Genomic DNA, 26082 nt, shown 5'->3' with positions numbered 1-26082 from the left:
ACTTTACCAACACTTCCTCCCCAGGGCATCGCCGTTTGGCCCAATCTGTTCAATGTACACAACTCTGTGTGTGTGTGTGTGTGTGTGTGCAGATGTCGTATTTCCTGGGCGGCATCTCGTGAGGATGTTCTGTGTCTGGCAGACTGAGAATCTAAACAGACTTTCCTCTCCTCCTCACCCCTTCCGTTCTCTCTCTCTCTCTCTCTCTCTCTCTCAAAGGAATCCCTTTTGTTTTCATGGTGGCCTGGATCCTTTGTAGGATAAAGCTGGAGGACACGAGGTGAGTGTGCGCCTCCTGAGCTGGTAACATTTTGATAAACAAGAAGACTGTCAACCTCTAGTGGCGCCTGCTGATACCTGCAGCTGGGGTTACAAAATAAATGTCCCAAAATGTAATGAAATGAAAGGGCATGACGTGAAATGACATTAAATACATTAAATGAGCAGCTGAACTCATAAGCAAAGTATTATCTATGGTTTTAAAAAATTATTAAAAACTGTAAAAAAACAAAAACCTCACTGGTTTCGTTTCAGGTGCTGGGAGATGAATGAAAACCCAATCCCCAACAGACTGATCAACTGGCCTATAATGGCGTCTGTCATTGTGAGTTCTCACAGTCTGACCTCTCATCTTAATGCAACTTTACATTATTCAAAGGGGGGGGGGCTTATTTTTGTTATTTACATTTGTTGGCACAGTATTTGTTTTTTGAAGTGCACACATTTTTTTATAAACGCTCTAAAGGCTGCTCAGTCATTGGGAAAAGGTGAAAACGGAGGCAAGTTTCAGAAAAGGTTCCGTTTCTTCAGCGGTTTCACACACGGGCCAACAGACGATCAGTCGCAACAAGGTGTCGCCCCGAACTTTGACGACATGTTGACCGCTTGTCTCCATGTTGCCGTGCCAGTCTTGGGCTAATGTTGTACTCATGGATTGTCGGCCGTTCTATGCAGTTTAAACGCACGTGGGTTTGTGTTTGCGTAACGACTCCTGATTTCGGCTTTCCACAGACTTGCAGCACTTCCCCTTAACAGGTCGGTGTGATACCTGATGAAGAGCCAGTTCGGGCCTGAAATGTTGAACTTTTTCTGAATCACTTAGAGTCAAAACCTTTTTGAAGGGCGCATTCCACCGCGCTGCAGGTCTCTGGGAAGCACAAATCACCATACAATTTTTGGACTCAGCAGCCGGATGAGAAAGATTTGTTTTGCAGACGGGTTTTCGACAGGGTTTGTCGTCGTGCAACTGGCAATTTCACAGCTTTAGATTCTAAAACTCATTTGCGGTGTAGAATAAGAAACATGATATGCTAATGTGGCTCTGTCGTCCTGCTCTGTGTTTCTCCACTTCAAGATCAACTTCGTTCTGTTTATCAGCATCATCCGTGTTATGGTGCAGAAACTGCGCTGCACTAACGTCGGAGGAAACGAGCAATCACAATACAGGTACGCCGAGGAGCAGAAGAATCGTCTGTTACCTTTTTTTACCTCTTTTTATCGGTTAGATTATCTTATGTTTTAGAGGAAAATGGGGATATTATACCGGTTCTTTATGTTCAAAGTAGACAATATCCTACAGCACATTCTTTTTGAGGAGGAGAAAACTACAGAAAAATGCTCCCTTCTACAATCAACACTTTGCTTTAAGGCAAAATCTGTGGGTTCCTGACTTCTGCGTACCCGTGTGTGCGTCTGCGTGCGTGCGTGTGTGTGTGTGGCCTCATTGGGTGTGTTTTCCAGACGCCTGGCTAAGTCCACCCTCCTGCTGATCCCTCTGTTTGGGGTGAACTACATGGTGTTCGTCTACCTGATGGAGCCGTCCGATAAAAACGTGAATCGCATCAAGATCTTCTTTGATCTCGGCCTCGGGTCCTTCCAGGTACCATATGACAGGTTTCTCCTTCTGACAGCTGGTTTTAGATCTAAAAACTAAGTGAAAAGTTAAAGTAATTAAAAAACGGCTTAGTCCAGAGCTCCAGGAAACTGGAGCCTAAATAAAATTTTCTGTCGCTTTTTTTTTTTTTTTTTTTTGGAAAAGGCATACACACAGTTTATTGTCTGTTTTGATCCTGTTGAATAGACATTGATTTGTTCTTGATTTATTCTGATCTTGCCGTGATCTTCACCCCTTTAAGAACTGCCCTTGACACAGACTCGGGACTGACCCAGTCCTGGACTTGATTAAAGCTTAACTCCAGCCACGATGTGAGATTTCTCCTCAGTAACGCAGATGGCTGCAGGATGACCTTGAAAGTTTTTCATTTTTTTGATAAATATATCATTTGTGATTGAATCTCTTTATGGAAAACCAGGAGAGCTTCAGTCCCTCCCTGAGACTCAGCTTGGCTGAGAGATAAAATCTTTAGGAATGGGAGTCTGTTGTTAACTGTGTTTTTTTTTTTTTTTTTAAATTTGAAGTCTGAAACATGAAACTAATTGGCCTCTGAAATATTTACATCCATCAGTAACGGCTGTGTATGCGTGTTCTAGGGTCTAATTGTGGCTGTCTTGTACTGTTTCCTCAACAGCGAGGTTAGTCTCCACACACACACACACACACACACACACACACACACAATTCATTTAACTCTCTGTTTCACAGACAGTTGACTCTACTTTACTCCCTGTGCGCACAGGTTCAGAGCGAGCTGAGGAGGAGATGGAGGAGTTTATTTCTCAAGCGTTACGTGGGGCGGGACTACAGACAGTACGCCACATCGGTCGGCCGGAACGGCATCGAAAACTCTGCCCAGTTTCCCAGGAGCTCCCGAGCCCAGTCCATCCTGCAGACTGAGACCACCGTGCTCTGACCGGGGACAGAGGCGGTCTGGTTTCGTAAAGACACTCGGAACATATGCTTATGTTCAAAGCGACTCAGAACGCAGGAAGTCCTGCTCAAGGGCGCTTTTTATAGACATATCGTTTGCTCCTGCCGGGACTGAGCCTGTGACCTGCAGAGGTTTCTGAGGTTTCTTGGACTTTTTCAAATGTCACTGTTGAGTCCGTCCTCACAGGGGTCCTCAACATTTTTCAACTCACAGCCAGAACCGCTACCTGCTGGAATCAACGAGGAGAAGTTTTACTCTCCCGTCAGAGCGTTTGAGACCGGTTTATATAATTGGAGTTGAGAATGAAGGCTCTCATTCCAAAATACTATCTCGGTTTTTGAGGAAAGAAACGCCCCCCAAAAACACATTTCTACATATTCTCAGTCATTGTTAAATATTTTTGAGACACAGCTGAATGTATCGCCTGTGCCACTGATAGCTTGCTGTTACCTTTAATAGCAGTAGCAATGTAGTTACATGCTGAAAAAAAGTTTATACAGGTACATTTAACTTTTTTTTTTTTTCGGAATGAGAGTCTTCAAAACGAAGAGCATTTACCAAAAAGGTTTAAAACAAGCCATAAAGGATTTATGTATTAGAAATATGTTGTTTAATCACAATCTATAACCAAAAAAATTACAACATGTGGTGGCGGAGAATCACTGATTTTGATAATCATAAATGTATTTTTGTTTTGAATTGTATAGGGCCCAAGGAAGGAGACGAGGCAGACCTGATGCCGCGTTCACGTCTTTTTAGTTTGACCTTAAATATAAACTACAGACCAAGAGATTCATATTTTCCTCCCAGTGGTTATTACCATTGTTACAGTGCATTTGATTCGTTTTTAACAGTGTAAACAGTTCACCAGAGGAAACCTGGAAAAACAAGTGTAGCAGAAATATAGGGTGTTTTTTGGGGGTTTTTTTTTTATGGTTTTCGTCTCCCGATAATCATCTCACAGCCCCTCAGATTTAGCGACCTCCATGTTGGCGACTACTGACTAAGTGAGATGATAAAGACCAATTTTATGTAGGAGTTAAGGAAACACAACGATTACTGTAGCTCGCGTGAGTCTCGATTGTCTATCTGAGTGTGGATGTTATTTTTCAGATGTAATATTAACCAAAATTCAGGGTTCAACCAATATGGGTCTCTGAGGCGCAAAATATTTGAAATATAATGTAGGGATGTTCTGTATCTTTGAATATGATTGTTTTCTCAATAGTTTAAACCATAATGGGACACAACATTTTTTAAAAGTCTTCTAATCACATTTGTTATACATTAGCTGTAAATGAAATAAACGACTAACAAAAAAAATTAAGTAATGAAAATGAAGTTTCCACGCAGGTTTTCCAGACTTTGATCAGTGAGGAACCTCCATCATACCAGTATCCTTCCTGAAATGGAAACTGAGGATATGTGAAATTCAGTTGCAGGAAGAATATCAGAAAGCAGATATAATGGTGTACGGTAATCTGGACACTGTGCACATGTGCATCTATCCGAAATGACTTAGACAGGGTTTCAGTTCTACTTACAGCCCCCCCTAAAAAAAAGAAAAAACATGTATCACCTTGTACAGAAAATAATTGTTTTGTATTTTTACGTTTTGTGTTTTTTACACCGTACTGTTCGAAAATGTTGGTTACTGTATGTACGTTCATGAGGCTGAGGGAGACCGAGCATCGATGCCATTTGTAAGCTTTTGGACACAACTGTAAAACCCGTGACTCCATATATTTTTACGTATAAAAGCTTTTATCATGAAGACCGAGTCACGTTTGTTCTCCCCTACAAGCACGCATACACGTGTACACGTGTGTGTGTTTGCCTCATAAACTGACGAATACTGAATCGTTTATTGGGATTTGGGAATAGGTCATGACAAGCAGACAGGCTCCAAAACATTATAAATTGTTTGTGTATTGTATTTGAATGTGTTTCCTGTCTCTGGGGATTATTCTTTAATATTCTGTCTTTGTCTTGTAAGCCATAATGCATTATGAGAGAAGGGCAGGTGAAGTGGAGACACAGAACGAAGGACATAAGGTATTGAAAAACTTCAGGTGACCATAGCAACAGCACGGATACTAATTAGAATTAGCCCCAACTTCGCTAGCTGCAGTGTTAAAGTAACGTACACATCAATAAGTCAATAATTCTATACCAGTAATAAAATATACATTACTCTGCATAATAAGTACTTTTACTTTGGCATTTTTAGTAAAACTGTTTTCCAAAACGTTTACCAAATAAAATTTGGAATGCATGACTTTTACCTTTAACAGAGTATCTCTGCACTGTGGTACTGCTACTTTTACTTAAGAAAAAGATCGGAGTACTTCTTCCACCACTGATGGTGTCGGAGCCATAATGCAGTCGGCGGTGTTCTGTCGTAGAGAATATAATAGACTGAAAGAAAGACACCGTGCCTTCACATACATGATTAAATATCAAAGAACAATAGCAAAGACTCGAAAGAAAATTACACGCATAAGCATAAAAATAAAAACCTGCCTCTTATCGAGTGATTTATGTCCATGATTCTGCCATAAAAGTCTGCAGGGAGGCAACTTGATATAATTTAGATTTTTTTTTGCACTGAGTGTGTTCTGCTGAAGCTGATGTTCTTTGGGTCATTGTCTTGTTCTGTGTCTTTGAGATCTTAGGTCCAAAAAGATCATGTGTGTCCGTGCGTGTGTTGTCATGCCACCATTCCCACCTCCACCCCTTTAGCGGAGTCTTTCTGCAACTTTTTCATCTTTCTGACGACACAGAAGTGTGCCCCCAATAAGACATGCATCACTCATTCTCAGAGACAGAAACACAAACACACACATTGTTGTCACAAGTCATTATTCAGGGGGACATTTTCCTAAAAAAAGAACACTTTCTTACCGCATAAGTGTCTTCACTGGATTGAGTGAAATTTTCGAATACCTGCACAATTTGAATTTTTTTTAATTTATAGTATTTCTGCCACAAACTAAAGATCAAACAACTGGTTTTAAACCTTGTATCTACAGACACTTTTCTGTTTTTATCTCGCATGCACGTTTCCTTAGTAGACCCGTCTCCGCAGTGTGTGTTTATCTGCACTTGACAGTACACAAATACCCATGCCGTCAGAGGTCTGAGGTCAACGAGGAAGCGCATGTTGTTCCACTGGTGAATGGAAGAAAACAAACTTGAGTGTTTAACCAATTTACTGGAGGGGGACCTAATATTTCTCCAGGGAGTGGTTGTATTTCTTTTGGATTGTGGAGCATTTCAGCAGATCGGAGTTGCAGATATGCAAGCATTTTGGAGAGGTCGCTGGTAAAGGCAAAACTAAGTGAGCAGAGTCAAAGGAAAGCAAGACTCGTACCTTATCTTTCAGAATTGTTGCTTTGAATGGCCTTTACTTGGTCCGTCTCATCATAATATAATATGATATGATATGATATGATATGATATGATATGATATGATATGATATGATATGATATGATATAATGTAATATAATATATGTTTTTATACATTATGGGTAAGATACATGGAGAAAGTCCCGCCTACATGGTACCTAATTGGACAAGCCTCAACCAATGACTGACGTCTCTCTGCGTGTCTTCTAACCAATCAGTTCAAAGCCTTCTGACCGTTTAGTGAAGTTCAACGTAAACGTTAGCGCCGAAACGTCGTACGAGGACCGCGGTAGGAAAATTATTACTTGCTTAAAATGAATATTCCGCCCACTCATGTTCATTAAACGTCAGCGAGAGTAACGTTAATGTGTGCAATCTTATATTGAAATTAACTTAAGACGGTTTACTCCAAAAAAAAAAAAAAAAAAGGATGAATAACGTTAGTGTTCAAAACGTTAGCAAAGTGTTAGCTAATGCGGCTGAAACATTAGCTAGTTGTAATATCAAGGCCCTCGTAGCACTCTCCTACAAGGTCTCGGGCAAGAAACGTTGAGTTTGGTCCAGTTATTTTACCGAAATAATGGATCGTTATTCTTAGTACTGAGCACAGGGAGAACACTGTTGCAACGTGATTGGCATTTGTAAAGAAGATTAACGATTTTGAATTTAATGCATTTAATTGTTATGCTAACAGCAGTAAAAGGGATAGTTAACGAACGTAATTAGGCATTTGATGTAATTAGAATATTAAAAAGGTAAATTCCATAGGTTATGAATTTTTTTAAAAGATCAGCCATGCTACAACTAGGTCTACAACTAATAATTTGTCAATTACTTTCTCGATTAATTGTTTAGTCTGTGAACAATGTGAAAAACTGCCTCTCACTATTTATTAGAGCACACAGTGATAGCTTCAGTTTTCTTGTTTTGTCGACCAGTAGTCCACAAAGTACGGATTTTTAATTTACTATCACATATGATATATACAATAAGCAAATCCCCACATTTGAGAAGCTGAAACCATTGACATTTTTGCATGAAAACTGTCTGAAACGATTAGACTATTACCAAAATATTAGCCAATTAATTTTCTGTCGATTGACTAGTCAACGAAATCATTGCGGCTCTAGTCACAACTAGTGAACTTATAGCTTTCAAGAAAAAAATCATGGTAGATTTAAATACCTGTGAGGTTTTTGCTGCTCATGTTTTGATAAAAAAATAAGACTTTATTTGTTGCTGAACGTCATACGAAAACATAGTGTTTCCACTTTAGCAAACTTCCAGTATTGCAGATTTTTGTTTCCATACCTGTGAGGAACTTCACTGATGTAATGCATTCCCCAGATCTATCCCTAACCTTACACAACTACATGTCTAATCCCAACCTTTCCCAAAGGTTACCCTAACCTCTACCTAACCCTAAAATCAAATCTAAACTCTCAAATAGCCCTTTGAAGAAGTGAAGGCTGGGAAAAAATGTCTTCACTTTCCAATGCGTTCCTTCTAAAGGACTAAAACTTGATTTAAGATACAAGTACAAGAGCACACATGCTCACACTCAGGTTCCCTACACCCCTCAATCAAATTGTGCGTTGTCTCTCTTTTCCGCCTCTGGTATCTGTTCTCCTCCTTTTTGACACCCAACAGTTTGCTTCGTTTTCTCAGTCCTGGTGAGTGTCTAATAAGCAGCGTCACAAGAGAGTGAACTTGTGGTTTAAGCAGACACATTTTGTACATTTGTTACATTAGACATCTCACATGCTGGAAAGTTTCAGTCAAGAGCATTGTTTTTGTATTGTAGTGGGCAAGGATTAGATTCACACAAACAGTCAAGATTAACCCAGTCGGCATTTGCCTAAGACGTTAGATATAATTGAGACTAACTAAAAGTAAGACTTGAGCTAAACTACAGTTTAAACTACCATTTAGCTTGCCTTGTTTCAGAGTTTGATTTCGTTTTTTTAATGTTTCTAAAAATTCTCAAAAAATGTTTTACGTGGAAAAAAAAACTGCTTCCCTTGAGTAGGACTACAACCATGATAATGATTTTCATTATCTATTGTCAATTGATCGTTTTGTTCTAATTTCCCACAGCTCAAAGTGGTGTATTCAGATTTATTGCTTTATGCGACCATCACACCGAAACCCCAATATATTCAGGTTTTCATAAATATGACAAAACATCAAATCCTCACATTTTTGAAGCTCGAAGCAGCTAAGGTTAGACATTTTTTACTTGAAACATCTCTGAAACTATTGATCTATTGATCTATACATAAAAATACCTGTTATGTGCAACCAACAGTCCAAAACCCAATGATATACAGGTAACTCCTAACTCCTGAGCCTAGCAAATGACATGACTTCACGCCCCTTACCACTACAGAATATAAACCAGATTTACTGGTTTGATGTCAGTTATTCCAGCGAAAGGTTTACTGGGTGAAGAAACAAGGTGAACAAACAAGGTAGTCTAAACCTCAGAGACTGGGACCGAGACAGAGAGAGGTTCTTTTCAGAGTGACAACTTGTCTAGGATTCAGTACCAAGTGATTGTAATGTGGCGCATGTCCTGTCAATCTCTGTGTCACTGAAAAAAAACCCAAACTTTTCCTTAAGAAAATTAATATTAAAACACCCCGTGGTGTGTGTGTGAACAAGCATATCTTAGTTAGAAACCAGCAATTAAAAGCCACTGTGTGGTGCTCTTTTAATCTTGTCACAATCTTGTCTCTTCAGTATATATCCACTAGTTCATGAAATGACAGGAATTTACATTAGAATTTGCCTCTTTTCTGGGTGGTCAACTTTTTGGAAGTGTACCATCAAAGTTTTCTGAATTTCAAAATAATAATAATAATTAATAATAGTAATATTATTAATAATATTGACTCAGTCAATAATTTTGACTCATAATTATTGACACGTATTTAAGATACCAAGGGGGGAAAACATGGACACCATGCAGTTAACTGGCTCCTCAGAAATGCCTGAAACTTTTAATTCAATAGCTACAACCAATGAACACTATTTTATTGTTAAACTATTTTGATTTAAAAATGTGTCATGTTTAAAAAAAACAAAAAACTTTTGACTTTGAGAATTTAAAGTAAAGTTTTCATATTTTCCTGACTGGAAGTAGGAAATCCAGTACTTAAAAACTATAGGGAATGTTTCAGTTTTGTTTTTCACTAGCTGCATGCCAGCAGTTGCCACTAGATGACATTAATGTCCAGTTTATCATTTATTGTGCCCTTCAACTTAGTTAATATTTTGTATATTGGATGACTCTCTGCACAACCACTGAAAATTTAATGTAATCTTTAAATATTAAAGTTATTATCTTGATCCCGCTCTTTGACCTATTTGCACTGAAAAAAAACCCACTTTAAACGTAAAGAAAAAGTTAGTTTTATCCTCACTTAGTTTAGTCTGCATTGAGTTTTCTGTCTCCTACAGTCATTCAGCTGACACCCACAGGAAGAACTGTGATTCTTCTCTGGAAAATCATCCCCAAAACTTGGGTTTGACTTTACAAACTTCATTGTCACATCAATGACATCTTCCTTATTCACGGTGCCTTTTTTGCAGTAAAAAAAGCAGTTAATTTCAAGGGTTGAGTTTGAAATGAACAACAAAAAACAAGTAATTATTGCTTGATAATACATTTTATGCTCATATTAATATTGTAAATGTTTTAGCTCAGTTGGAAGCATTGAGGCATGTGATTTCAGGGGTATTGTTACGGTAGAAAATAGGATTGTATATACTGTGTGAGTGAATGAGTGAGTGAGTGTGTGATGCAGGTTTTCAAACAGCAGCAGGAAAATGTTTTGCTCAGACAGGTAGCGGTGCTTCACTGCTTCCTCCGTTGTTGATGACTAGAGAGAGAGAGAGCGACAGATCAGTGCCTCTGTGCACATACCATATACCTCTTTTAGAGCTGTCACTATTAAAAAAACAAAAATACCAAATTCGACCAAATGAGAATTAACAAGAAATGAATTACCATAATTTATATGCAACCCTTGTTAGAATTTGAGCAGGTCATTATAGTTGGAATATCTAATTATTCATCCCATGTCCACATGCTAACTTGAATTTCAAATAAAGAGTGACAGCCGTCATGTCTGCGTGAGTGTTTGTACTTCCCATTATGAGTAACTTACAACTCCGGGTCCATTCAGCGTTAGGATCAACACAGACCTTTCCTGGTTTGTGCAAACTGAAAAAAACAAAACACAGTGACGATTATTTTGTGTGTGTGTGTGTGTGTATGTGTGTGTGTGTGTGTGTGTACGTACGTGAGAGACCTTGTAAACTTACATTAAAGCCTTCACACATTGTCCATAGGGTTGTTGCATCGTGAGCGTCCCAATTACGTCTGCGCTGACATCCGAAGAGGAGACACTGGTGCAACACTGATTGAGTAGTCCCGTGGGGAACCACCCTGAGAGAGACGCATAGGAAAAGATATTGGCTCTCGTTAATTTAAATGCAGCAAGTGTAAGCAGTGTGTCACATGTCCAACCCGCTGACAAGCAACAGGAGCTCAGATTGGCCAGCTGTAATGAGGTGGCCAAAGCTGTTGTGTCGGCACGTGGCGTGTTGGGTCAAGAGCTCAATCAGCTGACCAGCTAGAGGTCGTGCTGCTGCTCTACGGGCTGTACTTCATTTGTAGGTGGCACACGGGTTACACGTATTTCAATTCAAGAGACACATCTTTCAATTAAAGTGATCAAGAAATGGAAACAGTCAATCTTAAAGCATGAGTCAAATGAATTGTGAGAGGGAATTTAGTAACGCATAGGAAAACGTATTGACAAAATAAGTTTTAAAAGCCTGTTTAAACTTTTTCCAAATGTAATGATCTTTTTATTTGAGTTTTTTAATGCATTGTCTGAATGCAGACTTTATTGATTATTTTATCCGAGCCTTTAAAAAAAATTGATTTTACTGACAAATTTACAAATATAATTCTTGATTATAGTTAAATGCTTATTAAGTCTGTAATTATTGCAGAGATTAGTACCAATGTCTTTCCAAAATAATGCGCACAAGCAGTAATAATTTGGTGCTTACCATTTTTGCACAGACACACTGGGAGCAGGAGGAGAGTGATGTACAGGATCTTCATGGACATTTTGAACGATGGACTGGCTTGTTGGCTGGTTGACTGATCGGGCTGCAGCTACAGAAGACCAATGTTTGGATATCTATTTGTAAGTGCATCAAGATCATCTTGGGGTGGGTGGGGTTGTTGGCCATACTAATGATGTGCTTCCTATATGCATTTATGTATGTAAACAAACTATGAATTTGTGTGTGTGTGTGTGTGTGTATGTGCGGTCATGGTACTATGACACCTCCGCCCCTCATGAGAAAAATTTTTTTAGCCCTCTGTGCAAATTCACCCCACTAACAGCTCAGTAACATCTTTCTCGGAAACAACCAGACACTTGTGCACACATCGACAAAAAGTGTGAATCTGATGCACAGCGTGGTGATTGATGCTGTCTATTTTGCTTCGCCATGGATGTGGTTTTTATTCAGTAATTAAAAAAAACAAAAACCACACAGATTATTCACTACGTCACTAAAAATAATTATAACATATGAAAGCAAGTTTTAATGAATTCTTTTAGACTTTAGATGTCTCACAGTTCTTATTAAGTTATTTCTCAACTCAGGCTAACAGTTCTGCAGTACTGTGATATATTCAACTGATAATTACCTTAAAATCCACTTAAAGCACCTTAGGTTTATCCTTAGTGGACCAAAGATAAAGCCTAAATGTTTCTTATGCTCCTCATTCTGCATTTACATGAATGATTTTGTGTTTTTGATGTTAACAGTTACAAATCAGTGTCCTAAACTTGCACAGCACTGGAAATTTGAGCCATGGACTTAAATAATTTAAAGGATACTGAGTTTGTTTTTGAAAACTTAAAGGAAGCTGAAAGGGAGCTGATGAAATTCTATGTAATTTCCTTATTGGAGGTTAATACAAGCACAGAGCGGTTTATTTTAAATTTAATGCCTACATAAATGTTTTTCTAGCATGTTTATTAGAAAGTCACACTGTCAGGCAATAACAGGACAGGAACTAGGAAGTTCCAAGTATCTTGGAGAACCTGCCACAGTTCTTCTGTGGACTGGCTGTATTCTTGGGCTCCTTGTCTTGCTGCAGAATGAATCTGAGACCGATCAGACGCATCCCTGACGGCACTGCGTGATGGACAAGCATCTAAACATATAATGTGCCTAAAACCTTTGCACAGCACTGCATATGACGGTAGAGCCGGCTGTCCATTAATCAAGAGGCTGGCGGTTCAATCCTCAGCTCCTCCTGTCCACATGTCAAGGTGTCCTCGGCTAAGACACTGAAAAGCCAGGGGCTCTCTGTGGTTAGGCCAGCACCTTGCACGGTAGCTCAATGCCATCGGTGTGTGTGAGTGTGAATTGGTGAACAAGAGGCAAATTGTCAAGGGCCCTAAATACCCAACCAAAGATTTTGCCCTTGGGTGGTCAGTCAGACCTGGGACAAAAAAGGAATAAGACAAAAACCTCTCTGGACTCGGCTGAGACCTGAGACAGTTCCAGCCAATTGAAGGCTGGAATGAGAGTGGAGACCCTTTCAGACCACCACAGCTGTTGTCACCAAGGCATCACACGGTTACAAGCATCAGAAGTGTGAACGTGGTTAAAATCAAATGATATAAAAGAGGAAAATCTGTTTTGGTTTTAGTGGGACACAACCACATCCTTCTCTCACTGCTGTCAGGCCGGGCTGGTTGGCAGATTTACTGCCATGCTGTTTCTCAAATGATAGGAGGCAGCAACTAGCCACTTCCTGGTTTTTAAGTGCCTCAGGAATCATGTGATTTACGGTACAGAGAAAAGAAATGCTTTGACTCTGACTCAGCAAAGTGATGTCAGCATTTATTAAAAAAGAAATGGTGAAACACACATGAAGTGGCAATAAGTCATACAGAAAGGGTGAGTGTAGGATGATACTGGTGGATTAAAGGTGGTATGATGTTATAGTAATGAAACAGAAGCGGAGAGGTGGTTACAAAGAAGATTCTCAGTCATCTAGGTCAAGATATGTGGAAATTTGAAAGTCAAAAGAAGCTGGAATTTATGCTGATGGAAAGATCGCAGCAAGAATTTATTTGGCAATTTACAAGTCAAAAAATGTTATGACTTCTCAGTTAAAATTTGCTAAGTTTTGGTTGACAGGGTTTTTTTTTTGTTGTTGTTTTTTTTAGGTTGAAAGACTTTATTTCAGCATGTGGTTACAACCAGTTAGACAGTGCACTTTTCAGCCATAATGAATCCAGTTTTTACTTGAACTTTCTTCTTTTGATCTTTGAAACTACAGAATAAGTGCTAACTGGGATTTTGCCAGTCATCTAAATTCTACAGGCTGGTTGGGAGTCCTCACTTCTGCGCAGAAATTTGAAAACTGCATCCTCTTTACATGCAAAAAAATAGGGCATTACAGCCCATCATGTGGTGCAGAGTTAGACTGAATGGGTAGATCATTTTGACAAACAGGACAGGATACTCCACTTGGTATGTTCAAGTTAAGGCTTAGGTATTCTTGAAACAAAGTAGTTAATATGAAGTGTTGTTGAAACTTGTCTGAAGACAGAAATGCTTATATGTGGTCAAAACGTCCACACTCAAAAGGCCAGGAGAAACTCCTAGTGTCATAGAGAGGGACGAGATGTGATAATATTAAACTGAAAATGTAATATTTTGCAGGGTTTTATCATTCAGGCATTTTACAGTACATTTTTTAATTCTACCTTATCCCCTGGTGTTTTATGATCCCCGTGTTTGTTTTTATTTTAATTATTTTTATCTGCAGTTTTATTTTTTTTTCTGGAAAGCACTTGGTAACTTTGTGAGGAAAAGCGCTACATAAATAAACTTTATTATTATAAATTGATTATCAAATGCTGTTTGGCAATCTGACAAACACTGTGTGAAGCATTCAGACGCTTTTAAGCCTCCAAATCTTCTACAAACCATCAGACAATTTCATAACCTTCAAACAGACATTTGATGGACGGCCATAATACAGCAGCCAAGGAATTACCGTTACGGCTAGATTTACTACATAGCATTTATGACCTGTATTTAAATCAGTATTTCACAGAAGACTTCTGCAGTGGTTTGACATCAGTAGCAAAAAGACATATAAATGATAACACAGAATAAGAGCTCACAGAGAGTGAAATGTGGCAGAAGATGGCGTTTTAATTTGGCATGTACTCATTTATACCTGACCAAGCTAGTGTCGAAGAAAACTGCTGCTTGTTGTGAATGCGGGACCTCCTCTGCAGTAGTGTGTTTGAAGATAAAGTTGTCACATATTAAACAACTTGCCGTCATTGCGGGGAATTTAATGTTCCAATCACTTACCTCATCAGCCTCATGGTAAGTTTCATGTTTGTTCCTTTGCTGGATAAAACTCTGTAGCCAATGTGCGTTTTAATGGCTTCTAGCTCTTGCAGATAAACACGTTAGAAGGAAGTCAGAGAAGATGCAGATACACAGTCAAACAGATAAATGCTGGATGCAAGATCATAGGTGTAATCTTTATTTCTGAGCAGTGTTTTCACGGTTGCATAACTTCTCCTTTTAGATGAAAAGTTATCACAAGCTTTCAAATAAATAAATAATATTCTCAGGACAATTTCATAAATGAATGAGTGGACGTTAACAGCCGAGATGCAGGTAATAATAAAAACATGACACTGTTCATAATGTTCTGTACACTAAACATTGGTAAATAAACTTTGTAATAAATAAATTAATACTTCGAACATCTCTGGTCAATTAAATTAAACTAATAAATATTTCACTCAAAAGATATTGAAAGAAACTAAATTTTGAATATAAACTAATAATTTAACAGAATGAACTTTTTCAAGTGCTGGTTCAAACATTTAGTTTGTATCTGTGTTAAGGCCATAATCTTTGACCTTTTGCCAAAATTCGGTCCCTGTTTTCATCGGCTGGAGGTGGAGATGATGCAGGCCTATTCGTTGTCCCCAGCTGAAAAGGTTTCACCGACGGGCTTGTCAGATGTGGAGGAGGAGGGGGGAAGAGAGGAGGAGGAGGAAATAGGAGCAGAGGATGAAGGAGGGGAGGCGGTGGATGTGATGATGGAGAGGAGGGAGACCGTGGACTAAGGAGTAGTTTGAGCTTTTGCTTTCCTGTGAGAAGGATAACAGAGAAACATATGAGACTATTAGGTTGGAACTGAAAAACGGATTGAATGAATGAGTGTAGAAAAGGCCAAATGAGCATGTGAGTGAATCAACAGTAATATGCAACTCACATGAATGCAACAATCTTGTCCCGAACCCAGGGAGCCCTCCTGTAACTGCAGTATAGACCCGACTTTGTCTGAAAGCTGCAAGAATGTCAAACAAATACAACATTAGTACCTTCCAGACTCTCTCTTATAATACAATCTGGCTTGGCTTGGTATAGTTTTAACAGACCAATAGATTAAGTAATAGTTTTGTATAATCCGCTTAATTCAAAAGCAGCTACTATTTGGAAAAGGAAAAATTGAAGCAGTACCACTGAAATTAGTGGTCGAGGCTGAAATGGCTCTTTCTCTGCCATACTTTACTTAATCCATGTTTGCACCCTCAGATGTAGACTAACTTGAGACTAGCATTAGGTGCTGAGTGTTTTGACTTTAACGGTACATAACATGCTGTAGAGACCCCATTTTATGGCAAATACAATACAATACAAAAATCGTGAGAATTTTTTTCAATCTTTAACAATCACTTTTCTAGACTACTCTCTGTTTTAGAGGTGTCTAATTATGAAGTTTTATTTTTCAACATGTACACACAGCAATGCTCTTCTTACTTACATGACAGCTGGAACGCATGGTGGGTTAGCTTGCTGGACCAAGTATCCTAAGATTGGTTCCGTTATCTCCAGTTTGTTTACCGTCTTACAGCAGGATGCCAGCTTCTCAGCTAAAGATGGATGAAAAAAACATTTTTTTAAATGTCATTTTAAAAGGCTCACAGGAGGAAAAGCCACCTGTAAGGTTTTCTACATTGTTTATCAAAAGCATAATCTTACCTGTCAGTCCAGACTCAACCACAGCCGCCAGGACAATGGCGAGTAGCGCACACTTCAACAGGCTTCCACAGTTGACCATTTTCAAAAAGGATGATAAATAAGAGATTAGATTGATAAATACTGAATAAAGTAATTTCTTTTGGTCTTCTCTTCTCCCGTCCTCTCCAGAGAGCTTGGTGAACTGTCAGACATCTGAAGACATCGGCTTCTTAAGGCCTGAAAAAGCAGAAGTGGTTCCTCCAGTTAGTCATCTTCATAATTTTTTTTTCTTTTTCCATTCTCTGTTTTCAAGAATGAATGACCTGCAGATTTACGTGGGATTTTCACGACCGTGACCAACAACTGACCAACAGGAAGCACTTTCCTAATTACTTTATCGTATGGAAAATGAAGCTAAGGTTTTTTGCAGGAATCTGACAGTTGTGTTTTAATAATCCCACACCGCTCTGATTACATGGTCATGTTGCAGATTATTTTGTCAGTACAATCTTTACAGATTTAATAAAGAAAAAAGTTTTGAATCAGTCACCAAACCAAACTGGTCACAGCCTAATGTAAATCTGCTTCATTTCAAGGCAATGAAAATTTAAAAGCAATTAAATTTTTTTTTATTTTTTTTTTTTTGTCAGTAAGAATTAAATGATAAATAAGATTTTTCTTCAAGTTGAAACTATTCTCATTTTAATGACATCACTTTGGTGGCATTTATGTCATAAAGAATTTGGTAGTCATTCTGGGCAGGACATGCTAAAGCTTGCAATCATAATGTGCTCCAGCCCAGTGACACACAGACGTGTCAGCGTCCAAATTAGACTGAGAATCAGAGAAATCTGAATTCAAATTGGGATCCGACAGAATTAGCATCTAACTCACATTGGTGCCGTCCTAAAGCGCGTCATGGGGTCAACTTGTCAGGATACACCAGTTCCTCAATGGCACCCGTATATTTCCCTTGTTGTGCTCGTTGGACGGTAAAATAACTTCAACAACCATCTCTCACCCTACCACTCCGACATTGGAATTGGGGGCACTGCCTCAGACAATTTATGTGACTTTCGGAAACCGGCAGTCCGACATTCACATCCACGTCACACAACAGACAGTGACTGGCCAGTTGTGCACAGGTGAGAAAGGGCAAGGGTTATATACACGTGCGGGCAGTGCGCCGTAAAATCCAGTTATGTTCAAGTGTAACCAGGCCCTTGTTTTCCAGCGTTGACGCACATCAACTCGACAGCGTTATCACTTTCACTCCCAGGATCAGGGAGTAACTTTTACTGTACTTTTGTCTTTGTGACGTATTTGCCGTGTGCTGCAGTCTAAAATACTGACGTGGCCGATGTACTCAAGTGGCGACGCGGTGCTGTGCCTCCACCAAATGATACAGAGAATTAGTGGGACAACAAGCAGAACTGTTGTATTACTTAATGTTCCTTGATTGTGCAATAGGGAGAGACGACAGTCATGTGAGGCTTTCTTCTTAAAAGTTCTTACTACTAGCACTCTGTGATTCTGCACTGATCAGATATGTTTCTCTGACAGATGCATTGGTTGGTAGGGGTCAGTGGTAGCAAGATGGAGAAAAAAAAAAAGTCAAACAGAAATATGTACATTATAAATGTTCAGTCAGAAGTTTGCAGTAGGAGCAGGCAATGACTATCAGTTTAGTTTTTAGGTTTATATTGTTTATGTGCTTGTCTTAATTATAAATTGAATTAAAGCAATACATGACTTTGTCTAAACTTGCAGCTTTTAAAATGATAGCTGTAAAGCTGTAAAGCAGAGCAATGAATGGAATCACCCAGAACTTCATCTGCTTGCACACCTCTTAAAAACAAAACCAACACCCACGTACACTGAAATGTGTGTGCACCCAAGACTGTGACATCCACAAAGCACTGATGCGAGGCTGAACAGGGAAATGCTGCTCATCTAACCAAAGGGAAAAGATTAAAGAAAGGAAACAGGACATGTCTAAGAATTGCATCAGGGTAAAAGCAGAAGCTTCCGCACTCAGCAGACTTTCAGTTTTTTTGTATTCTTGTAAGATCGAATCGTAAAAGAAAAAGCATCTTTGAGCACACCGTTTTTGCTAGATAACAAAATCAGGGCGTTTAAAAGCAAGGCCTTTAGACTTTTTAAGTTTTGCTAGAAGCCATGCTGCTGTTTTAGCCTCGTTGAAATATGACGTTGATGTAACATCCTGTCTCCTACACAGGTCTGTGGGTTCGTCTGAGGATTTTCCTTTCCAAAAAAAGATGAAAAATTTGGTTTGTCTCAAGTAATTAACCTGTGAGAACTGATACACTTAAATACACAACTACTGTCGTCTGTGCTTTTAACATTTTCAGTTAAGAACATTGGTTTGCAGTTTTCCCAAAATCTATGCAGTGTTTTTGATTTAACTTAAATTTGACAGACAGAGAAACAGTTTGTAGAAATGATGAGTCAACACAAGTGAGTGAGAATAGTAACTGTCATCTGGGTTGCTGTTGGTGGTAAGAAGGTTAAAATAAAGCAAACTTCCTTCCTGTTTTTCTTTTGGCCTGCTGACCATTCTCAGTTACAACACACAGTGTAAAAACACACTGTCCCTGTGTTTTTACACAGGGCTTCCCATGCAGAATGGACACTTTCTTACTCAGAGTTTCCCACTCAAAACCTCTTGGAAGAAAAATAGAGCCACAATTTCATTTTCTCAATCCCTGTTTTAAACAAATTTATCCAAGAAATCTTAGTATTGTGTACGCAGAGAGCTGATAACAGGAGGTGCGTTTTTCAAATAGTGTCCCTTTGAAATAATGTATGCTTACGTCAATATTAGTTAAGACTGGTTTTTTTAACCATATGTTGAATTCTGTTCATCTATTAATGAGGTGCATGTCTTAAAAGTCATACATTCATATATTTTTTTATATTATGTTTTGGACACACGAAGAATTCAGTTCTTTTCTTAAAATCCACATTTCACTGCAGTTTCTTAACGTAGAGACAATAAACACCTGTTTTGTTTTTTTTTGGTTTGTTTAGATTTGTTTAGTTCTGCCTGGATGCCATTTTCTGAGTGAAACACGAGTTTGGAAAGAAACATCACAAGCAGAAGGGTGAGATCAGTAGTCTGAAAGGTGTTTATTCTGCTGTATTTATACCACTGTATATGTAAACTTTTCAAGCTCGTCTTTCCTCGTTTCAACAGCTTCTTCATTTTAAATCTAAACTTAACCAGTTGTCTATTTATATTTTATCTGTTATAATGTGCTACATTGCCAGTGAAGCCACTCTCGAAGGTGTTAGTGTTTTTAGCATTATGCACTTTATCTCAGTGTGTAACACTGCATCGGCATTTGCATTGCTATTACTTTTCTGGCAGAGTCTGATGACAGCACTGACTTGACATGAAACATTGTTTATTGATCTCATTACTTTGCAAGAATGAAAGCGGAAGCAATTACAAGCACGTTGCATACACCGAACAGTGTGTACACAAAAACTCAGACATTATTTCCTTTACAATCACATATATTCACACATCAGGCATCTTTCCACAGCTTGTGGTTTACCACGGCTGCAGAGTTGAAGTCAAGAAGACTGTCTGAGTGATCTGTGCAAATGACTGGGGAATGCGTTCAGTACTGTCCCCACATGCTCGCAAATACATTGAGAAATGGTGATAGGTCCTTCACGTCAAAATACAGCGGTGGATGTTGTGGATTCCCAACATGCAGTCATCTCATTTCATCACAGCAGCATTTTGGTAGACACTAAAACACACTGGATCAGGTGGGGGTTGCTGGACAAACCCTTGCGGAGTCCCCTGACTTGTGAAATCTTCAGGTCTTACCTTGAAAAGCTCTTCCCTGCATTCTTGGAGAGGAACCATTAGGATCTGAGCGGGCCATGTTCAAACCTGCCATTTCAGGGGAACCAGAATCAGCAGTCAGATCAGTCAGGTCAGAAGGACCGCAGCTTCTGTTGTCAGGGAAGCAGAAACTTGGGTGCGGGAGGCATTTTGCAGAGGTCGTGGAAATGAACGTATCAGATTGTGTAGCCTCCCTAGGAAAACTTGTAGGTGACTGACTAATCTCAGATTCAGGAGAAACAATGCAGATTCTTTCCCATTGTGGACAGCGGACCAGGGGTTGTATTCGCAAAGGATCGTTACGTACTGCTAGGAGTCGTCTTAAATGGCACGAAAAGTCTCTTAAGTACAAGTTTCCTGTTGAGAGTTGTTCACAAAGCTGCTGAGAGCAACTTTTACGAGAAAAAACTGGGGGAACTCCTAAGCTAAGAGAACGGGCAGGGTTGACTGTTTCTCAGGATGGCATTATGTTTGATGATGTCCACAGCGATTGGTGTTTGACAGGTGACTGCTGTGTGATAGTGAATGACCAAATTTTTATCAATACACAGGAGCATGAGGAACAAATAAAATTTTCACACATTTAGATAGATAGATAGATAGATTTAATACATGGAAACAAAATAAAATATTGACTTGAATGACTGAATACTATCAGCATGTGATATTTTGTCCATCTGATAATCCAGTGAAAGTCATGAAGTCACTGTTAATTATGTATTGATGTCAAGTGTCAAACAAACTGCGTGGTTGGACAACACATTGTATGAACCACTTCTTTTCTAGCGTAACCTGACTGTGGTGCTCTGTTGGTAGGTTGCCCCCCTTTGGATTGGGAGCCGGTTGCTGCCCAATTGGTGGGTGTCCACATGTCATGGCTTTTGTACCAGACGGCTGCGGTGAAGGCAAATCTCTCAACTTACCAGTGAATCTACATTTAAACCTTCACCACCAGTGTGGTCGTGAACACTGAGTAGTGACTGAAATGGTGATATAGAAAGTGGCTGAAAAAGAAGTTTCATCTATTGAGAAGTTGAGAGTTTAGTTTGAGGAGAGTGGTTTACAGGTTTCGAGTTTCTGCTGGATGCAGAAACAGTGACAGAGCTACAATATACAAGTATATCTGCATCTCTCTGTATCTGGTGTCAAAGGTGAAAAAATAGTGTCATTTTGAGATACAGTGAGACGTGTTTTCAGTCTGAAAATAAGGGATACGTAATTTTATGTTGGAAATTTTGTGACTTCATTGTTTCCACATGCCAGGAAGGAAAAGGCTTCCTTGAAACCCCTCAATTACTTCCTGCCCTCTCTTCAGTATCTCCTCTTAAGTCGTACAAAATTGCAAAAAAGGGGAAGTGATTACGCCAAATAAGAGTTTCAGAACGATGACTGGGTCATGTGCCACACTAATCATACCTCCGTTTCCACAGACGTTAATGGTAATATCAGCAATCAGTGTGTTATAATATTTCCAGTAAAAAAGACTTTATTATTCACCAGGGCAGAACAGATGCACTGTCATGCTCATCATACCTCTGTTGCACAGGATGAGATGACATAACGGTCAGGTTCTTGCTAACAACATGACCATAACAACCACATGTTACAAACGTGTCTGCGACAGGTTCACAGAATGTAAAACCGTATTCGTATCTCTCTATAACGATATAACACTGGACTTTATTTGCCTTTGTTTATACAGTACAGTGAAGGACAAGATGCTGGTTGTAGAACACAGTTTATATAAAATTAGTTTGACAAAACAATCCCGACTCGAGGCCGACTTACTACGAGCCTTTTCAGGGCCCCCAACCATATGACCCGGTCTTTATCGGCAGAAGGAGTTTGCTTAGTTGTCATGGAAAGGGATGTGAAGACATACAAGCTCACATGTGACAAATGAGCAAACTTCAACCACTGATTACTGTGTGATGTGACTGAAACGAATAAAACGAATTTGTGTTCAATGCGAATTGATGAGGGTTTGTACAAGAACGTGGTGGATTTATAACCTCTTACTTTTCTCATCATAAACAAAAAATACGACATAGAAACCAGAGCTACGCCGATTTTTCCTTTTTACCACATTTCGGACTGAATTCTTTCATGTTTTTTTTCCAGGGGAATAAACTCTTACTGAACTAAAAAAATAATGTCCAAGATGTCATTATAGATAACATAATTGGTTTGAGCTGAAGTAACTGTAATGTTCACACGTGCGACTCTTTCTGTCTTTCTTTCTCACAGTAATGATAAGACAACAAGTGACGTATGATACGAATCAGAATGAAAACGCTTCAACCCCATCAGTAGCTGGATCTTCAGTACTGATGCGGTTGATGTAAGCAGCTCCAGAGAATCAGAGAAAGAGGTATAATGTTTTCTTTCTTTGTTTTGTATAAAAGTGGAAAACATGCTGGTTTCTGGCCTTGCTGATGTGCATGACCTCCCTTTTTTATGATTATATGAAATTATAAGATATTTTTATTCTGTCTATTTAATTTTTATTTACTTGTTTTCACATTAAAAACATACAACTATTGTAAAATAGATGATATGTACATAAAGACTTTCACAGACTTACAGAAACACATAGACCTACATACTGTAATAAAATAAAAGGAAATACTAACACGTGCGAGTCGAGAGGGACGAAACAAAAAGCTTATGCAAAGACCAACTCAAAACAAAAGTGACACAAAAATGAGCATTAAAGAAAAATTCAGAAGACTGGATTTAATTTGACTGCAACTACGTTCAGTAGCTTAATATAGGGCATGACTTTTGTTGATTTTAACCTCTTTTGCTCACATTGCTGTGAGCAATGCTCATCTTGCGGAAGACTTGTGAAACCTTGCAACAAATTTGACAGTTTTAACTTTTAAAATTTTTTTATTTTTTATTTTTTTTTAACATCTAAGAAGTATAGGCCTATCTGTTTGCACTTGCATGTGTGTTTTGTTTAGGGTTTCATGGAGCAGTTTTCTGAGGGTCAGGCAATATATTTCTGTATCGCTGAATTTTTGCCAACTTTCAAGCCAAAACTCAAAAGTATTTGTTGTTTTTCTGAGAGCTTTTGTTCTCCACAGGCCGGAAGGACTTCTGAAGCAGTGTTTTGATCCTCAGCAACACAGAAACTCTCCACCGAAACCAGACTGATGAAAGTCGGTGAAGGTTCACAACATGCAGACACCATCTACCGCACACGCCATCGGTCTGTGTAACCAAGAGACAGCAATAGTATGACCATAGGTCAGTGTTTATCACAGCCTTGTCACCATCTAGTGGGGAAAACAAATCCTGCAGCCAAATTGTCTTTGTACAGATGTAGCCAAGGCTGGATAACCAACTGACTGGGCAAAGCAGGAAACTGCCCTGGGACCCCAGACCCACAGGGGTACCTTAAGTTCCAGGTTTTAAAACATGCCAAACTTTCCAAAAAAAAAACCATTATACAAAACACATTCGATAGCAAATATATATACCATTACTACAATTAATTACTGTACGAGCCTCAAGAAATCCACATGATCGATGTTCACGATCTGTTTAAACCGTCATGATTCAGTTCGAGCACTTCAGGGTTCCACATATTGATTTCTGAACAAAGAAAGTTGTCTGTCAAAGTGGGGTACCCCCAATTTATAGATATGATTAATATTGACAAGTTATCAAAACCGAACATTGAGACTGAAAGTTCGTTGTCGACAGCAGTTGACAAAACTCAGCTGCTGTTTCCAAGGGTAAGAATGAACTTTGAATCTCAACTTTAATACCAGCATGGACGAGAAGCCCTTAGCGTGCTATAGTACTACAACTGCATGACAACTAGGCAAACTCCATCTGCTCAGGAAGGTTATATAAACAGCTATGTAATGGACCTTTTGCTGAGATTTTTTTTTTGTCAAAAACGTACACATTCTTAATCACTTTAAAAATGGTGCAAATCTTGATCTTCTCATCTAAAAATGTTGGTTTGTATGCAAAAGTTTGGGCAAATTAATTATTTTGTTGATTTTTGACATGAAAAAGAAGTCAAGGAAAACCCGCAAAACAGAAATAAAAAAATCAGCCTTTCTTTGAAAGCTAATGCACTGTTACTGTATATTTTTAATGAATTCTTTTAGACTTTAGATGTCTCACAGTTCTTATTAAGTTATTTCTCAACTCAGGCTAACAGTTCTGCAGTACTGTGATATATTCAACTGATAATTACCTTAAAATCCACTTAAAGCACCTTAGGTTTATCCTTAGTGGACCAAAGATAAAGCCTAAATGTTTCTTATGCTCCTCATTCTGCATTTACATGAATGATTTTGTGTTTTTGATGTTAACAGTTACAAATCAGTGTCCTAAACTTGCACAGCACTGGAAATTTGAGCCATGGACTTAAATAATTTAAAGGATACTGAGTTTGTTTTTGAAAACTTAAAGGAAGCTGAAAGGGAGCTGATGAAATTCTATGTAATTTCCTTATTGGAGGTTAATACAAGCACAGAGCGGTTTATTTTAAACCTAAATGCCTATATACATATTTTTCTAGCATGTTTATTAGAAAGTCACACTGACAGGCAATTACAGGACAGGAACTAGGAAGTTCCAAGTATCTTGGAGAACCTGCCACAGTTCTTCTGTGGACTGGCTGTATTCTTGGGCTCCTTGTCTTGCTGCAGAATGAATCTGAGACCGATCAGACGCATCCCTGACGGCACTGCGTGATGGACAAGCATCTAAACATATAATGTGCCTAAAACCTTTGCACAGCACTGCATATGACGGTAGAGCCGGCTGTCCATTAATCAAGAGGCTGGCGGTTCAATCCTCAGCTCCTCCTGTCCACATGTCAAGGTGTCCTCGGCTAAGACACTGAAAAGCCAGGGGCTCTCTGTGGTTAGGCCAGCACCTTGCACGGTAGCTCAATGCCATCGGTGTGTGTGAGTGTGAATTGGTGAACAAGAAGCAAATTGTCAAGGGCCCTAAATACCCAACCAAAGATTTTGCCCTTGGGTGGTCAGTCAGACCTGGGACAAAAAAGGAATAAGACAAAAACCTCTCTGGACTCGGCTGAGACCTGAGACAGTTCCTGCCAAGTGAAGAGAGCAGGGAAGGGATTTCGAGCGAGTGAAACTTGAACCCAAAGAGTTGAAACTTCAGCGATACAGCAGCTATATCCTTGAATTTACTATGAAGAACTTTTTAGCTTTTAAGTTTCCTCTGACTGAGGAAAACAAGCTCCGATGTCTCCAACTAGAACAGCAAGATGACTGGAAAGGAAAGCAGGGCCCTGAATGATTGACACAAACCTAAAATGCCACCAGTTTCATCTTTGAAGGCTGGAATGAGAGTGGAGACCCTTTCAGACCACCACAGCTGTTGTCACCAAGGCATCACAGGGTCACAAGCATCAGAAATGTCAACGTGGTTAAAATCAGGTGATTTAAAAGAGGAAAATCTGTTTTGGTTTTAGTGGGACGCAACCACATCCTTCTCTCACTGCTGTCAGGCCGGGCTGGTTGGCAGATTTACTGCCATGCTGTTTCTCAAATGATAGGAGGCAGCAACTAGCCACTTCCTGGTTTTTAAGTGCCTCAGGAATCATGTGATTTACGGTACAGAGAAAAGAAATGCTTTGACTCTGACTCAGCAAAGTGATGTCAGCATTTATTAAAAAAGAAATGGTGAAACACACATGAAGTGGCAATAAGTCATACAGAAAGGGTGAGTGTAGGATGATACTGGTGGATTAAAGGTGGTATGATGTTATAGTAATGAAACAGAAGCGGAGAGGTGGTTACAAAGAAGATTCTCAGTCATCTAGGTCAAGATATGTGGAAATTTGAAAGTCAAAAGAAGCTGGA

The 26082-nt window shown here is 39.1% G+C and overlaps 1 protein-coding gene and 2 long non-coding RNA genes across 6 annotated transcripts in view; 2 read left to right on the top strand and 1 right to left on the bottom strand.

Annotated features, from left to right (window-relative positions):
• The window catches only part of LOC120790137 (vasoactive intestinal polypeptide receptor 2-like), a 32839-nt gene extending 27860 nt beyond the window's left edge, over positions 1–4979 (top strand). Inside the window, exons 8-13 of one of the 2 annotated variants that reach the window (XM_040127460.1) lie at positions 220–280; positions 535–604; positions 1355–1446; positions 1741–1879; positions 2491–2532; positions 2637–4979. In XM_040127460.1, the coding sequence (XP_039983394.1) occupies positions 220–280; positions 535–604; positions 1355–1446; positions 1741–1879; positions 2491–2532; positions 2637–2810 (578 nt within the window). In that variant the 3' untranslated portion in view covers positions 2811–4979. The remainder of the gene's footprint in view (positions 1–219; positions 281–534; positions 605–1354; positions 1447–1740; positions 1880–2490; positions 2533–2636) is intronic. The other variant, XM_040127459.1, reaches the window with a different exon arrangement.
• Positions 4980–6415: 1436 nt separating this feature from the next.
• LOC120789673 lies at positions 6416–23692 on the top strand. 3 transcript variants are annotated; one of them, XR_005707433.1, is made up of 5 exons: positions 6416–6526; positions 11336–11462; positions 19396–19469; positions 22472–22595; positions 23314–23692. It is a non-coding gene; the product is annotated as an uncharacterized LOC120789673 (long non-coding RNA). The 3 variants fall into 3 exon arrangements; XR_005707434.1 differs by lacking the exon at positions 19396–19469 and adding an exon at positions 16534–16607; XR_005707435.1 differs by lacking the exon at positions 19396–19469.
• On the bottom strand, positions 9890–11435 carry LOC120789672. The gene is made up of 3 exons (XR_005707432.1): positions 11323–11435; positions 10567–10690; positions 9890–10465 (listed from the first exon to the last, which is right to left on the bottom strand). It is a non-coding gene; the product is annotated as an uncharacterized LOC120789672 (long non-coding RNA).
• Positions 23693–26082: the final 2390 nt, after the last annotated feature.

The sequence above is a fragment of the Xiphias gladius genome, chromosome 5, assembly GCF_016859285.1.
Source record: "Xiphias gladius isolate SHS-SW01 ecotype Sanya breed wild chromosome 5, ASM1685928v1, whole genome shotgun sequence".
Classification (NCBI taxonomy): Eukaryota; Metazoa; Chordata; class Actinopteri; order Istiophoriformes; family Xiphiidae; genus Xiphias; species Xiphias gladius.
Note: the sequence above shows the minus strand (reverse complement) of the source record. Positions and strands in the feature narration are given on the sequence as shown.